Genomic DNA, 17,424 nt, shown 5'->3' with positions numbered 1-17,424 from the left:
GGACTCATCATTGAAGCACCACTGGAAGAAACCTCCTGTGCCCCCCGTGAGGAGCTATGAAGAGCTGTGCCATCTTTGAGAGTCACAGGTGGGGTGTTGCCCTTTGAACTGGGAGGGCAGGGCTGCCGATTCAGCACATCTCATCTCTACCCGGGGAGACCACTTGGGTCCTGCTTATGGGCTTGCCATGGGGCATCTGTTTGGCCATTGTGAGAATGGGATCCTGGAACAGATGGGCTCTTGGCCTGATCCTGCATGGCTCTCCTTGTGTTCTTGTGACTAACATTGACTCGGTGTCATTAAGTATCACCCATTGAGACTTGACCTGAATAGGCATATGTAGCATCACGGTAATGTGAACAGTGCAAAGAGACAGTGCTGAAATGCTGAACTTTATTTCATCATTACTTTCCCTCATATAGTTGACTACCCCCAGGGCAAATATTTATCCTCCTCATTTGATAGTGAGTACAGGAAGATCCTACCAGCATTTGTAGGAATCAAGTGTTTGGATCATCATGCATAAGGGATGCTGAGCCTAACTTAACCATGACCTTAAATATATATGCTTGGGTACCAAATGTTAGTACAGCAGTTGCCTGCCTGTCCTCCCTCCCACCCTCCAAAATAAGATATATCCCTTGTAGATATGCTTATCTATGGAAAAGGGATGAATGGCGCATTGTTTTCGTATTCGAAATTATTATGCTAATATGTCAAGGGATCACATTAGATAGTGGAAAGTGGCAGAAGATGAAACTAGGAAGAGAATTGGGAGCAGCGAGATATGGGCACAAGAAAGAATAAGGGATTTTGGCTTTGTCTCTCAAAACAAGTATATTGTGAAAGCCCAATTCTAGGTGGATGGACACAGCAAAAGCAGGGAGATGATGCAGCAGGTATTTTCAATATAATTGGTTTGATTATATAAAGTTCTAGGGTGGTATCACAAATATTCCATAGTCACAGAGGGAGGAGAAGGAGGTAAAATGCACTCAGAGAAAAAAGAAATCCAAATGTTTTTGTTTGTTCCTTTTAAAAATCAAGAATTAAAAGGAGGAAAGAGTCTTTTACCCTTCCAGTGGTAGGAGATTTTCAAAAACTGGAGCAAATGGGATTCCACCCCTCAGAAAGAATTATAAGGAAGGAGTGCCACCTGCTGTTGGGATAAATAACTGCCACTGTTTGCTTTGTATTCCTTTTCCTAGATACGTTTTGTAAGTCTTGGCAGAGTTCAAATCAAAGTGCAGAAAAATGTAGTGCAGTTCCCCATCTGGTTGGCCACTGTGAGGACTGAACACTATCCTAGATGGGCTTTTGGTCTGATCCAACAGGCATTTTCCTGTGTTCTCCCATACCACTAGGTCCAGGGTCCACTGGAAATGTAGAGGCTTTGTGCATTTGAGAGTTTGTTTATGCAACAGCCTACACATTCAGGTCATTCTGCTGAGGGTGCTGGCAAGTGTTAGATAAGTGTGGACAAGGAAGATCTGTGCATATGTGGGTAAGAGACAGGAAAACCGTCAAAACAAATAGAATACTCAACTCCCACGTCTATATTATCTAAAGTAGCCTCAAGAGAACTAGTTCAGGGTTAGGGTAAAATTTCAGACTCTGTGAATCCCTCAGTCTTACTCTAGTGGTGCGGCTGCAGTGCCAGAAACCAATAAGCCGCTCTGATTCCCCAGGGGGACACTAAATTAATCAGTCCTCCACTGAGTACACCAATTTTAAAAGCACTCCCTACTCCAGTTGGATAGTTATGTAAGGGATGATGCCTACCTCAAGGACTTCCTAATCCTGTGTAATCCAACAAAAACTAAATTGCACACCTGGCAATTTGTGCAGCTGTGGGCTCTCTGGTCCCCGTGCTCTCGCTCCAAGCCTCATGTTGGAAATTTTGAATTAAAATGAAATGCTATCAGAAAGTTTAAAGTAGCAACAGTGCCAAATTTCCAGTCCTTGGAATGTGTTCATTCTCTCTCTCCCCCCCCCCCCATTCACATGACACGGATCTAAGGTGGCCAGCTGCAAAAGAAGAGAGGCCTCCTGCACTTTTTAAAATTGTGTAGAAGAAAAAGGGATTTCAGCAGGGGTGGCTTCTGCAAGCTCTTCAGCACAGCTCTGGGCAGGAGTCCTGTCTTCTCTTGCACCTTAACACCCTAGTGGCGTCTGATCAGAGCACCTGAACACACGAATGGTAGAAGTGTGGATGGGGACAGGTGTGCAAACCTCACCCCCAATGTCCTTGCACACAGTGCACCCCCCTTAGTCCTAGAGAAGGTCTGCATGGGGTTTCAACTCACTTTTGCTGAAATGTAAGTAAACACATCTGTGTGATCGTGGACCCTGTTTTACCTTGATCATGTGGAGAGCTCTACTTGCAGAAGCCCCCTGCAGACTTTCCCCATTCAACAGATTTTCAGCATTTTCAGCATTTGCATATTCAGGCATATGACTGAAGAGACGTAGATAAATTTGCATCACGAATGAAACAATAACAATATGCAAAATCAGTTTATCTTTACTGACCACTCGCACCCCTTGCCTCTCTTGGTAAGGCTGAAGTCATGGAGAAGCATCAGTGGTTGCCCCAGATATTGTGCCCAGATATTTTACACCTGAGCTGAGGCCCACCAACTCATTCTGAACTGTTGCCAGTTTAATTGCCATTGGTCATGAATGACTCCAGCTCTGTTTTCCCTGAAAGATTTCCTCCTGCAGTGAATGGAGGTCACCTCTTATGCTTAATCCCAGCCTGCAATACCAATCTTTCTCTCCGTAATCTCCCGGAACAGCTGTGCTGTGATTGCATTGTGGATTATAAAATGCCCATTTCCCGCAAAACAGCTGCTGACTGGATGGGCAGCATTTAATAATCACTGAGGAGTCTGAAGGGAGGGGGCGTCTGAGATTTTTTTGGAGGGTGGGTGGGTAAAGGGAGGAGGAAGAGGTGTAAGGGGGTCAGGATGAGTTTGACATCTGCAAACCTAGCTGGAAGATGTGCGGAATTCAAGGCAATCCCAGAGCCTGACATTCAGTGCAGCTGGCACATTAAACTGCAGCAACTGGAAAAGCCTTCAGAAAGGTAATTGTCTCTGTCATACGTTGCAAGGTGCTATAATTATTGCAACCCACTCTAGAAACTTAGAGTGAAGGATGGGTAAGAAATATAATGTTGATGATGCTTTGGTATGTTATAAAGCTGTTGCAGTGGAGGGGAAGCATTCTGCAAGTGGCAGAAGTAATCTAGAGTGGCCATGTGTCCTACTTTATCCAGGGCACCCTCTATTTGAAGGGTTCTCTCAGGGGCCAGGCCTTTATTTGAAGGCACCCTGTATTTGAAGGTCTGTCCAGTCTAAATCTGGTTTAAAAGATAAGAAACCGGCAGGAGAGAGAGGAGCAGGAGCCTTGAAGTGGCCCATCAGCATCTAGCACATGAATGAAGACTGACTAGGCATACAGATCCCACCCAGTGACAGTCTTTCCCACAATGGTGAGATGTGTTTACTATTGAAATTAAAGCAATTATTTCTAAATTCTGCATACATACTTATAATTTAGCACAGGCAGATTTTAATGCAAACCGGGGGTCTCTTTTGTTCTCTTGTTCGGTAATGTGTAAGTAGCAACCCTCAAGTCAGAGGGGTTTCCTTCCTACCTCCACATAGATTGTGATTGGCTTCTGGTTCTCAGTTGGACTCTGCTGGCTCTAAAGTCTCTCTCTCTCTCTCTCTCTCTCTCTCTCTCTCTCTCTCTCTCTGTGTGTGTGTGTGTGTGTGTGCGCGCATTTGCGTGCGCATGTGCAAAATTCCTGTACAAAAATGCATGACCAATGTTGGGTGGGAATGCAAAAACACGTGGCTGCCTCAGAAAAGATCAGGGAGCAGGAAGGGTAGATAATGCTCAGAGGTTTTTCAGATGCCTTGGATTCTAAAAGAAGTTAACTCAATGGAGTTCGCAGAACTCAGGATGGTACAGAAATTTGGTTCAGTTCACTATGTGATCCCACCTACTTTGCAATTCCTGAAACAATCAAGAAACCAAAATGTGGCTTCCTTTTGAAATCCACACTTCTGTGAATGTTGCAATGCAGTTTTCCAGCAACAAACACACACACAAATGTATGTATTAGGGGGGAAATTGGATACAAATGCATCCCTTGATGAAAGCAACATGTAAAACTGCATTGAATTAGAAAATAGTGCTGACAAAATGTATTTATTAGATATGCACACTAATATGCTGATAATTTTTCATGAGGGTTTTTTTTAAAAAATCATAACCTGATGCATAAATGTGGCAACCAGACTTTAGGGTGAAGGGCTGAAAAGTTAAAGAATACTGAAAACCTGTAGAATGAGTATATACCTTGGGCGGAGGTGGCTCTGCCTGTTGTGGTGTGATCTGAAATGGTCCTGCTTGGTTCAGATGTTGCAAATTGTGTTCAGCAAAGGTAATGCGATGGGGAGCCTGCTCCAAGTGCATGGGCTTTGCCTGTCTGTTCAAAACCTGATGGTGCAATTGAAAGAATGGAATGTTAATTGCATGAAGAGACCATCCCTGTTATCATACAGAACAAGGAAGTTTATTATCCATTTAGATAGGGCAAGAAGGTGTGAACTGTACAGTGGTACCTCGGGTTAAGAACTTAATTCGTTCTGGAGGTCTGTTCTTAACCTGAGGTACCACTTTAGCTAAAGGGGCCTCCCGCTGCTGCACGATTTTTGTTCTCATCCTGAAGCAAAGTTCTTAACCCAAGATACTATTTCTGGGTTAGCAGAGTCTGTAACCTGAAGTGTCTGTAACCCGAGGTACCACTGTATAAGTGTCGCTGTTGGTGCAGGCTTGAGATGGGGTGGTCCAGTGCCAAGTCCAAGATAGTTACTTACACATACATAGCGTGCACCTGGCCTCGATCTGGCTGCTCTTAGTGGTGCTTTGTTCCTCAGGGCCCTTGCTTCCTCTCACTGTGCACCTGGCCCCAGCCGTCTCTGCTGCACCTTCATCCAGTGGGTCACTCCATCCTCTGCTCTCCAATGCCCTACATCACCCCCTTAGTCTTCACAATACTCCTCCTCTTTGTGCCTACCCTGTAGAGTGTTGTGTTGACCCTTGAGGCTTGCCGCTCCTTTCCTTAAATAGGGCACTACAATTAGGGCAGGTTCCAATCTGAATCGGCTACAGGGGCAGCGACAGCCCCGTCTTAGCCTGGTCAGGCAAGGCTGTGAGCGTTTCCTCAGGAATCTCTCCACCTTCTCTCCAGGCTGCTGACTACATGAACACAGCCACTCGCTTCCTCATCTAGGCAAACAGCATTGTTTTTCCCTCCTTGCCCACCTATGAGCTCAAGTTGACAGCGGCAGTGCAGGGAGGGGGCGTTTGGACTCCCTTCTTGCTTGGATCAGGCCCCTCTGGTCCCCTGCTCACTCCCCAGTCCCTGCTGCTGCTGCCGCCCTCTTCCAGGTCTCCCATATCCGCCTCATCCTGGCAACTCGGCATAGGGCACTCTTCACCCTTAGTCACTTCCCCCCAAGCAAGCCTCTCCCGGGTGATGTTTGGCCTCAGTGCTAGTCTCCTCCCCCTCCCCTGAAGTGTCCCCCCGTCCCCTGCCTTTGCTGGCACCCTCTTCCATGCCTTCTGTGTATGCCAAATCATGGGGCCCAGTGAAAAAAAGACAGTCATGGAACCAAGAAATTACACAAAACAAAAGAATTGCCGTGAAAATCCCTGAAACGAGAAGTAATCGACTATAGAATTGAATTAAATAACAAAAATCAAAAAAAATTAAGGAAAAGTTAACCTAGAATTAAACAAAGACTTTACGAGATGCCGGCTACAAAGCTCGTTTCACTAAACTAATCAGTTTCCTCAGAAGGAAATAAAGAAATCATAAACCTTAAATGATTTTAAGTGATATCAAACAAACTCAAGAGCAGGGCTGAAATGCTTCCTCAGGTTTACAAAAAAGGTATGAAAACCTCAATGACAAGTTTTAAACATAGCCCTGTTTAAGAGAACCAAGCAGCAGTGATAAGAAATTGAGGTTTTAAGTTTCAAACAAACTCAAAAACAGGGCAGACACTCAAAAACAGGGCTGAAGTGCTCCTGACTTTAACATGGCAATTCTTTTGTTTTGTGTAAAATCATGGGGCCCAGGCTGGTCCATGACAATATGTAGCTAGAAAGAGAGAGGCTTGTTTATTGTTTACATTTGTTGGTTTGTCGGTTGCACTTAAAGGCAGCCTATTTCTGGGCCCTCGGCTTTCCACCCATGTATGTCAGCAATGGGAGCATGTAGTCCTGTAAATGTTGCTGGACTCCCATCAGTCGTGGCCAACATGGCCGATGCTCAGGGACAACATGAGGTGTAGCACAACAATTTATGGTAGACTATAGATTTCCCATTGCTGGTGCATGTGACATGTCTTCTTCCAGGAATGCTCTCCATTATATTGTACTGTCCATTATTAATAATTTATAATAATAATTTATTATTTATACTCCGCCCATCTGGCTGAGTTTCCCCGGCCACTCTGGGCGGCGCCCAATTGAGTGTTAAAAACAATACAGCATTAAATATTAAAAACTTCCCTAAACAGGGCTGCCTTCAGGTGTCTTTTAAAGATAAGATAGCTGCTTATTTCCTTCACATCTGAAGGGAGGCAGGCGCAGGCGCCACTACCAAGAAGGCCCTCTGTCTGGTTCCCTGTAACCTCACTTCTCGCAGTGAGGGAACCGCCAGAAGGCCCTCGGCGCTGGATCTCAGTGTCCGGGCTGAACGATGGGGGTAGAGACGCTCCTTCAGGTATACAGGACCGAGGCCGTTTAGGGCTTTAAAGGTCAGCACCAACACTTTATATTGCTGAATGCAGTTTGCAATGCCTGAAGCATCAGAGCTGAAACGTTTCTCCCTGATATTGCTTTATTTCCTTACGATTCATAAATCCCCGGAATTGAGGGAACTATCTTGCTTGTCTCTTGCAGATGAAGCTGTTGAAGATCCTCCCTTGGCGTCGGGCTGTTCTGGCAGTGGTCCTGAACCTGTTGGCTCTCAGCCTTTCCACCACAGCCCTGCTGGGCAGTTATTGGTGTGTGGGGACACAGAAAGTCCCCAAGCCTTTGTGCGGGAAGACTAAGAACACCAAATGCATCGGTGTCCCCATGCCTCCTGACGGAGGGGCCAGCAATTTCTCTGCACCCTCCCAAGATGTGGTGCACTATAGCTGGGAGACCGGGGACGATCGCTTTGCCTTCCGGTACTTCCACACAGGCATGTGGCTTTCCTGCGAGGAGAACATCGAAGGCTCAGGTAATCTCTCTAGTCTGCCTCTTCATTCATTCACTTCCATGTACTGCCTTTCTGCCGAAGCACTTAAGGAGATTGACATTTTATCATAACACAAGAGACATAACACAAAAGGTACTGACTCTTTCATACTGTTGCATAATGAAGTTACATAACGACCAGGTGGGATGGCTCTGGGAGAAATTGTTCTGGAAACGGAGGAGCCAAATGGCAATTTGTCCCAGCCAAGCCAATAGAGAAGGAATTTCTGCCTTTGCTTTCCCATTGAGGCAGTCAGTCAAAGGGTGAAGCTGGGAATGAGGACTTCTTCCTTTCATAATATTGTTGCACACCACCTCAGTCTCCGAGTGGTACAAGGAAATGAGTATGGCTGCCAGCTTTTCAGTGCAGCAGGGGTGGGCTGACCTCTGACCCTCCAGATGTTGTTGGACTTCAACTCCCATCAGCTCCAGCCAGCATGGCCAATGGTCAGGGATGTTGGGAAATGCAGTTCAACAATATCTGGAGGACCACAGGTTAGCCACTGCAGCAATAAAGGTATGTCTGCGTGGGAACTTGCACCAAACTCGATTTAGGAACTATAGCGTTATACCAGAAAAAAATATTTCTTCTCAAAATTAACTATGAAGATGGGGAAATCTGTTGCATTGTGCTGACTGTGGGATCTGAATGGTTCCTGCTCAGTTCATCAATCCTTTTCTTATACAGTGGTACCTCAGGTTAAGTACTTAATTCATTCTGGAGGTCCGTTCTTAACCTGAAACTGTTCTTAACCTGAGGTACCACTTTAGCTAATGGGGCCTGCCACTGTGCCGCCGCCACACGATTTCTGTTCTCATCCTGAAGCAAAGTTCTTAACCCGAGGTAATATTTCTGGGTTAGCGGAGTCTGTAACCTGAAGTGTATGTAACCTGAAGAGTATGTAACCTGAGGTACCACTGTAGTAAGAAGAGGGCCAATTTAATATGGTTTTAGTTCAATTCCCATTTTTGTCATCCAGCTAACATGGGACCCAAATAGCTACCTCTAGAGCACTTTGCTTTCCTCCCTCATTGTGAGGTTTTTGTGACATCCTGGGAGGAGAACCAGCCCCATAAAATCCTGATGTCAAATAATCATGCTCTTCAGGAAGCAAGCTCTACTGAAATAAACATTTTACACTCCCATAATGCATTCAGGAACAAGGTATGAGTAAGCAGGGTCAATTTTATTCAATTGCCCATGAAGTAGTACACAGAGTCTCAATGAAATGCGCAGCTGTCACAGAATGGGGAGGCATTCTCAACACCAAAAAGCTGGGTAAAATGATACAAAGGGACCTGGAGAGATTAGTTTTGCAGGCAGCGGGGGTGGGGAAGAAAACCTACAAGATAGTGTTCAGCTGGAGAGGACAAAATAACTTTCAAAAGGCAAACCTATATCTGGGGAATATAATCTGCAGAACCAGAAGCCTGAGAACCAATACAGTTAAGAAGGACTTTGCAGCAAAGGACACACAGATTGGACACTTGTTTATAGCCTGATATAAAACCACAGATAGACTTGGCAATTGTTGACACTACATATGCAAGGCTACCACTTGGCCATTTTAAATCCATCTTAATCCCTTAATTTTTTACTTCCTGGAATTTGCTTTAGTAGAAATGAGATTTCTTAAATTTACTCACATTTAAAAGAACTAACTGACCGATGCCCAGATTTGCTTTTGGTGTTAGTTTGTTTCTGTGTATTTCCAAATCTATTGAACAGGTGATGTATGTTGTGAACATAAGAACATACCCTCCAATATTTCTCCAGTGAAAACAGGGACATCCTATTTTTTAATAATAATAATAATAATAATAATAATTAATAATAAATAATTTTATTTATACCCTGCCCATCTGACTGGGTTACCCCAGCCACTCTGGTTGGCTTCCAACATATATAAAAAACATAATCAAACTTTAAACATTTAAAAAACTTCAGCTGCCTTCTGAAGGTTATATAGTTACTTATCTCCATAACTCCATACCCTCAAACATTTCTCCAATGAAATTATGGATGTCCTAAGTAAAATTGGGAAATTCCAGGATCAAATCAGAACCCAGGATGGCTTCTGTAAATTCAGGACCGTCCCTGGAAAATAGGGACACTTGGAGGGTCTGTAAGAACTGTTCCACAGAATCGGGCCAAAGGCCTATCTTATCCTGAATTCTGTTCTTACAGTAATGCCTTATCTTCAGAAGATTCACCTTGAGAAGAAGCTGCAATCCTGTGCACACTTAAGGAAATGAGTCTATAGATCTTAGACTTATTCCTAAACAAACATTCATAGGATAGGACTGTACTGCACATATCTCAGATGACATCCAGTGAACTACCATGGATCTAAGCCCTAGTTCTCAAGGCTGCTCTGGCCCCCAAAACAGGCCCAAGATTTGAACAAATTTAGCCAGCAGCAAAAAGAACAAAAGTTAATGTGAACACATAGGGGTGGGTGGACATTTGAGTGGAGAGAGAGAGATTTTGAATGAAAAGTCAATTGACCGCAAAGAATCAACTAGGGAAGTAGAGCTCTCTTTCTTTTTCTCTCTCTCTCTCTCTCTCTCTCTCTCTGTTTGAACGCATTTGTGAGTGTGTGGGGGATGGAAAAATCAGTCATGAATCCTCCAAGGACTGGCCAAGGGTGAATGTGGCCCTCAAGCAAAAATAAACAAAACCATTAGCCAAAGCCACATCCAATCCTGGAGTACATTCTGATCAGTATTCTAAACTGGAGATGGTTCTTGCATTTGAAATGGATATTATTCCCCTCTCCTGCCTACCTCACAGCATAGGGCTGAGAATGGAGAGACAGCCAATGGCAGCCATCCGTTTACTCTTAGAACATAGAAGAACATAGCCCAGAAGCAATCAAAAACATTGAACAATGTCAACACTATAATCTAGATTTAAGAGCTGACTTCTCCTCTTGCAACTCCTGGGATAATTTAACCATTCTGTTTTCTTTCAGATGAGAAATGTCGCAGTTTCATTGAGCTTTCACCTCCAGCAGAGAGAGGTAGGAATAAGTCCCACCCCAGACTGGTTTGGACCAGCACAACCTTTAGAATGGGCATGATCCCATGATCAAGAACAGCTGTATCTGGATATTTGCCATTTGTTACTTTTTGGCAAAGCACTTCTGTCTCATGACATGCTTCTGTTTTATGACTTTTGATGCAGAGACTTCTGGCTTCTTTTTCCGGTTTCTCATTTTTCCAGTTTTAACAAAAGAGCCCGTAAAAATAACATGGATTTATTTGGGTTTGGTAACTAAAATAGCAATGAAAACATGGTTAAGCAACATGTTTCTACATCTGAGAAAGCCTGAGTAGATGCTCAGCATCTAGCATTGAGCAGTCTAAAATTATTATTATTATTATTATTATTATTATTATTATTATTATTAGGCATGGGTCAAAAGTTAATTGAATTTAAATCCCACTGAAATCCACAACACAGTTAATCATGACTAACATTCCATTGAATTTATTGAGAACTAAATTCAGACAGGTGTTTTTTTTCTGGATGCAACCCACTATAAGTTGAAACCTGTCAAAAATCCCAGAGTTCTTTATTAAGCAGGTGGATGTTGGTCATTCTCTGATCAGCAGGCCTCTGTGATGTTTATTTAAACTTATTTTCAGTACTGTTAGGATCCATATAACCATATTGCTAATACAGGCCTTCCCTTCCATGCCTATCCAAAGGCTCAAACAAGCTTCATGTAGCTTAAAAGGTATGGCAATTAGCTGATAGAAATGGTGCACTACTCTAATTCCTCCATCTTTAAGGTCCTGAGGTCTGGTGTGCTCCCTTCGCTTCAAGCCTCTGTATTCCTAATTTCCTCTTATAATATGGCTTTCGCTCCTCCTGACTAGGTTTCCAGGTCCTGCGCTTTCCAATTACCTGTGTTGTTGGTCTGGGTGCCATCTAATGGCTTATGTGGAGTTCCATTCCAGGGCTGTTATTCTTGAGCCATTGGTCTTTCATTAGAGTGTTGTGAATGTCTGGCTGCTAAATAAATAGAGCAGGCCTGTGCACAGGATCCCTGGGTTTCCTACTGGGTCCCAGGGTGTAGAGGATGATGATGATATAATTTATTTATACCCCGCCCATCTGGGCAGCTTCCAACAAAATATTAAAATACAATAGTCTATTAAACATTAAAAGCTTCCCTAAACAGGGCTGCCCTCAGATGTCTTTTAAAAGTCTGGTAGTTGTTTTTCTCTTTGACATCTGGTGGGAGGGCGTTCCACAGGGCGGGTGCCACTACCGAGAAGGCCCTCTGCCTGGTTCCCTGTAACTTGGCTTCTCGCAGCAAGGGAACCGCCAGAAGGCTCTCAGCACTGGACCTCAGTGTCTGGGCAGAACAATGAGGGTGGAGACGCTCCTTCAGGTATATTGGACCAAGGCCATTTAGGGCTTTAAGGTCAGCACCAACACTTTGAAATGTGATCGGAAACATACTGGGAGCCAATGTAGGTCTTTCAAGACCGGTGTTACATGGTCTCGGTGGCCGCTCCCAGTCACCAGTCTAGCTGCCGCATTCTGGATTAGTTGTAGTTTCCAGGTCACCTTCAAATTTAGCCCCACGTAGAGTGCATTGCAGTAGTCCAAGCAGGAGATAACTAGAGTATGCACCACTCTGGCGAGACAGTCTGCGGGCAGGTAGGGTCTCAGCCTGCGTACCAGATGGAGCTGATAAACAGCTGCCCTGGACACAGAATTGACCTGCACCTTCATGGACAGCTGTGAGTCCAAAATGACTCCCAGGCTGCACACCTGGTCCTTCAGGGGAACAGTCAGTGGACCAGGGAGTCCTCCACACCAGCCCGCCTCCTGTCCCCCAAAAACAGTACTTCTGTCTTGTCAGGATTCAACCTCAATCTGTTTGCCGCCATCCATCCTCCAACCGCCTCCAGGCACACAGGACCTTCACCACCTTCACTGGTTCTGATTTGAAAGAGAGGTAGAGCTGGGTATCATCTGCATACTGATGAACACCCAGCCCAAACCCCCTGATGATCTCCCCCAGTGGCTGCATGTAGATGTTAAAAAGCATGGGGGTGGGCCAGAACCCTGAGGCACCCCATAGGATGGTCCTTTATTTGAAGAAACCCTGTTATTTGAAGGGCTACCTGGTTTAAAGGTAAAGAACTATAAGAAGAGTTGTCCACCACCAGTTAACACATGGGCAGGAGACTGAGCGGGTGCACAAATCACTTGGTCACTCTTCAAATTGTGGTCACTGTTTCTCAATGCGCATCTATACAAATAGAGTAGCAAACACAAAGTGAATACAAATCTGTGTCTTATTTATGGGGCAATGCATATTATCTCTTTTGGTGATGCATTAGGTGACCATCCTACCTGCACATCTTGCAACCTACCAACTTATAAATGCAGTCTATCCGCCATGTTTACCTTACTGGTTTGGCTGCCTTCCAGCATAAGAGGAAGAGAGCAGACTTCAGCTCTGCCAGCCTGTATCCCTGACTGATTTGTCTTTTCTGGTTGCACACAATAGGTATCCTCTGGTTGTCGCTTGGATCAGAGATGATTTACATAAGCTTGCTGCTCATTAGTTTCATCCTCCTGCTGGTGGAGATGCTGTACACAGGGAACCCAGTTTGTGGGCTGAAGCTCAATGCCTTTGCTGCTGTCTCCTCTGTCTTGTCAGGTGAGTGCCTCTCCCACTTTGGCATGGATGAGGAACTGGGGGGGTTCATTAAGAGCACACGAAAGCAGGGCAAAAGCAGCTGGGAGCATGAAGGGAAATGAGATGTGAGAAGCTGCTTTATTTCAAGTCAGATTATTTATCCATCTAGCTCAATATGATCTACACCATGGATAGGGAACCTGTGGCCCTCTAGATGATGTTGGGCCAGAACTCTCAACTTCCCTGACCATTAGCCACACTGGTTGGTGGCTGATGGAAGTCTGAGTCCAACAAATATCTGGATGGCCACAGGTTCCTTATCCGTGGTCTACACTGGCAGGAAGCGGCTCTTCAGAGTTTATGATGGTGCACATTCCCAGATGTAAAGGAGATGCTCTATTTCTGAGCTACAACCTTCCCCACAAATGAAAGGATGGAGAAAAATGCAACAGAAAACGGAAATAAGAGGGGAGAGACTGAGAACAGAGGGGCATTAGAGGCTAGAATTATGTTAATCCCATCAGAGAAGAATTTCCCAAGTACATCAAGCAAATGTTTCTTGTACCATCTGAATTGTGGCTTTGGGTGGATGACCTTCTTTCCTTTCTCTATAGGCCTACTGGGGATGGTGGCTCACATGATGTACAGCCAAGTTTTCCAGGCAACTGTTAACCTGGGGCCAGAGGACTGGAGACCGCACTCATGGGACTATGGTTGGGCCTTCTAGTATGTGCAATATTAATTTACTAAAATATGTTTGCCACTTCTCTTAAAAACAAAACAAAACATAACAAACCTTACTTTCTTTCTTTCTTTCTTTCTTTCTTTCTTTCTTTCTTTATTTATTTATTTATTTATTTATTAAACTGCCCTATACTCGCAGGTCTCAGGACAGTTCACAGAATGAATTCAAAATATAAAACCACAAAATACATAATCAAAATAAAAGTAGCAACCCAATAACATAGAAAGCTACTTTTACGGGCCCCCTCCAGACTGCTATTTTATTGCAGGTGTCTTCTGCAACGTGTTCTTGACCCAATAATGCATTAGCGGTGGGTGAATTTATTCTCCTTTGGTTTCTTCTGAGATACCTCCCCAATGCTACCACATGTTGCTGCCTGGAGGGGCAACAGTGTAACACAAGTGCAACAAAAAACAAACCAGGACTTTTGCATGCAGCCAAGGAAACAGAGTTATTCCAGTGGAGTATTGCACACCCCTAATTTTCACCAACTCTCAGCCATTTGCCAGGTTTGTCAAAATCACATGTAAATTGTGCAGCTGACTCCACAAGAGTCCTGAGTGTTGAGCAAACTGCCAGTCCTGGCTATTAGCCCAAAACTGCAGACAAAATCTGATGCAAAGCCCTGTGATCTTCATCCTTAATAACAAACTAGGGGGCAAGGGACAAGTCGTCAGTACAATGTCAGTAAATAGAGAAGCATCACAAAGGCGGACAGCCCAGAACTGGGCCTTCAAAGCAAGAGATGGTTCTCCAGAGGTATTTAAATCACCCCAGAATGATTTGGTGGGCTGGGGTTTTTGTAAACGCTGTAAATTAATTTCTTGAACATGGGTAACTAAGGGGTAAAGGTAAAAGTAAAGGAACCTCTGACCATTAGGTCCAGTCACGGACGACTCTGGGGTTGTGGCACTCATCTCACTTTACTGGCTGAGGGAGCCGGAGTATAGCTTCCGGGTCATGTGGCCAGCATGACTAAGCCGCTTCTGGCAAACCAGAGCAGCGCATGGAAACGCCGTTTACCTTCCCGCCGGAGCGGTACCTGTTTATCTACTTGCACTATGATGTGCTTTTGAACTGCTAGGTTGGCAGGAGCAGGGACCGAGCAACGGGAGCTCACCCTGTCGCAGGGATTCAAACCGCCGACCTTCTGATCAGTAAGCCCTAGGCTCAGTGGTTTAGACCACAGCGCCACCCACGTCCCGCAACTAAGGGGTAATTCACATGAATTAAAATTGGTCCTAGCTGTGAGGCAAGCACAGTATGCAGTACTCTGTAAAATATATATGCTGTCATCAAGCGAAGTGGTCCTTTGATTGCTGTATCGAAGGGCAGATCAAGTTTGAGAAGAGGGACCATAGTTCCACAGTAGAGCACATGCAGACAGCTCATGGTTTGATCCCCCCCCAACTTCAGCTTAAGTCAGGGATGGCGAATTTGTGGCCTTCACATGTTCTTGGATTCCAGCTCCCAGCAGCCACAGTCAGCATGCCCAAGAATTATAGAAGGTGTCATGCAATAGCATCTGCAGAGCTGTAGGTCATGAGCTAAATGATCTTGGGTAGAAAGCTGGGTATGATGTCTGCCCAGAGTCCTGATGGAGCACCACCAGTCCACAACCCAGAGGCAGATGGACTATTGGTTTGACTTAATATAAACCCCTCCATGTCCTTTTATTGCACATTCATGGTAATTTGTGCTCATGATGCTGTTGGGGAAGTCACACGTGAGCCCGCTTACACCTGCAAGCCTGTTGGGCTGGTCACACTGCTTCGCTTCCAAGCAGTGCACATCCTGTAACTTTATCCATCCGCCATTGTTAACTATCAGAAGAAAGGACACAAATAAGACCCTTCTTCTCCCCTCTCGCCCCCCTCTCTGTCTGTTTCTCTTTTCCAGTATGGCCTGGGCCTCCTTTACTTGCTGCATGGCCTCTGCCGTCACCACCCTGAACACATACACCAAAACCGTGCTGGAGTTCAAGCGCAACCACCAGAAAGCCTGCGATGGGAGCCTCATGGTAGACCAGTCCCAGCACCACCAGTGCTTCTTCCCGCCTCAGTACCAACAGCGAGAGCCACTGGGCGGCTTCTACCCTCACCGAGAAAAGCCGCTCCACTCCGTCTCCGAAGGAGTCGACTTCTACTCAGAGCTGCAGCAGAAGGTGCTGCAGAGGGAGCCCGACCTAGAGATGAACGAGGTCCTGGGGAAATCTGGTGGGGAGGATCCCTGTTAGGATGGGGGGAGAGAGAGGGCTCGGTGGGACAGTCAAAAGAGAGAGAGAGCTCTAAACCAAGCTTTAGCCTCCTCCCCTCGAGGTTCTCACTTCTTTTCATTTGCTCTGCTGGGGAATTCAATGTGGGTGGGAGTTAGGCAGCCACTGACATGGATGCATTTGACCATAGGAACCTGCCTCTTTCCATCCTGCTCAGCGCTGTCTGCACACACTGGCTGGCAGCAGCTCTCCAGGGTTTCAAATAAGGGTATTTCCCAAAGGTACCTGGGGGTGCCAGGGACTGAGACTGGGCCCGTCTGTCTGTGCTCTGCCACTATGAGCCAGATAGGAAATGGGATGTTACTCAGGCCTTGACATTGGGACTGGGTTTTAAAATACACGAATAGCCATGGAGAGGGATCAAATGGGGTCCACAATGTAAGGGAAGCCTTTGCTCTGGTCACAGTCTTACTCCAAACCAGGGGGGCTTAATGCTTGCTATTTGCAACGGGGAGGAGAGCTCTTGTTGGTCCCAATGGAAGCCTTCCTCCCACTGCAAATAGCAGGCATGTGAATTTAGAGTGTGACGGTGGCAGCAGCAAAAGCCACCCCACCATGCTACGATTACCATCTGGACCACCCTTGTCCCCCAAGTATCCTTGCCACTTTAAAAATAGAAGACAGCAGGCACGCAAGAGCTAACCACAGGAGTACCATCACATCCAGCTTGGCCATCCTGAGGAGGTGCAGGGCACTGAAGCTCAACACGGCTACACAGCAGGAAGTGTTACCTTGAGATGTTGAACCGCAGAAGAGAGTGACGGCATCTAACCCTGATGCAAAGGAAACTGCAATGTGCCCAGGAGCTGGTATGCTAATTAAACAGCACAATCGAATTTCCTTGCTTATTTGGGATTGTAAATCACTTTTCTGGAGGGAAATATTGCAGGGTGGTAAACCTTGATGCCAAATGCAGGTGTATGAAGAAGGCATTGGCATCCCTGCCTTAGATTCAGCGAGGTCCACTCTGACTAATTTGATCTGTTGGAACATGGCAGCGCTGGCCAGCATTTGGATCATAATAAATCAAATTCCTGTTTAATAAAAACCCTGGAACTTCTGAATGAGCAGCTCCTCCACAATGAATGATTCTTTGCTTGTTTACAATTTCCAACCATCATAACTTTTGTAAGATTTGGATCCAGGTAGGAGGGAGTGGGGGGGTGCAAAGAAAGCTTAATAATTCTCTTGGTTGGTTTCAACCCAAAACATCCCGATAAACCCCATTTTTAAAATCAAGAGAGTTTCCAAATGTATTTATTTTAAATATTTCTTAACTACCCTTCACCAGAAGATTACAAGGCCATGGAAAACAGCTTAAAAAAAACTATGGACACAACTTCTAAATGCAATGAATAAAGTGGCATAGATGTAAAACACCAGTGTCAGATAACAAAATAAAAAGCAGG

General features: G+C 45.2%; 1 protein-coding gene across 1 annotated transcript; it reads left to right on the top strand.

The window, feature by feature from the left end:
- The first annotated feature begins 3 nt into the window (after nt 1–3).
- On the top strand, nt 4–16,392 carry GSG1 (germ cell associated 1). The gene is made up of 6 exons (XM_053405558.1): nt 4–88; nt 6,988–7,312; nt 10,305–10,352; nt 12,864–13,016; nt 13,610–13,721; nt 15,640–16,392. Exons 2-6 carry the CDS (start codon nt 6,988–6,990, stop codon nt 15,974–15,976), a joined length of 975 nt encoding a protein of 324 aa, XP_053261533.1. The 5' UTR covers nt 4–88; the 3' UTR covers nt 15,977–16,392.
- Nucleotides 16,393–17,424: the final 1,032 nt, after the last annotated feature.

This window comes from Podarcis raffonei, chromosome 10 (genome assembly GCF_027172205.1).
Source record: "Podarcis raffonei isolate rPodRaf1 chromosome 10, rPodRaf1.pri, whole genome shotgun sequence".
Classification (NCBI taxonomy): Eukaryota; Metazoa; Chordata; class Lepidosauria; order Squamata; family Lacertidae; genus Podarcis; species Podarcis raffonei.
Note: the sequence above shows the minus strand (reverse complement) of the source record. Positions and strands in the feature narration are given on the sequence as shown.

Bases quoted from the DNA above. Each gene is read 5' to 3' on its own strand.
- GSG1 (XM_053405558.1), top strand. From the start codon at position 6,988: ATGAAGCTGTTGAAGATCCTCCCTTGGCGTCGGGCTGTTCTGGCAGTG. The intron at 7,313-10,304 runs GTAATCTCTCTA...GTTTTCTTTCAG, and splicing joins GGAGAACATCGAAGGCTCAG to ATGAGAAATGTCGCAGTTTC. The intron at 13,722-15,639 runs GTATGTGCAATA...TCTCTTTTCCAG, and splicing joins GACTATGGTTGGGCCTTCTA to TATGGCCTGGGCCTCCTTTA.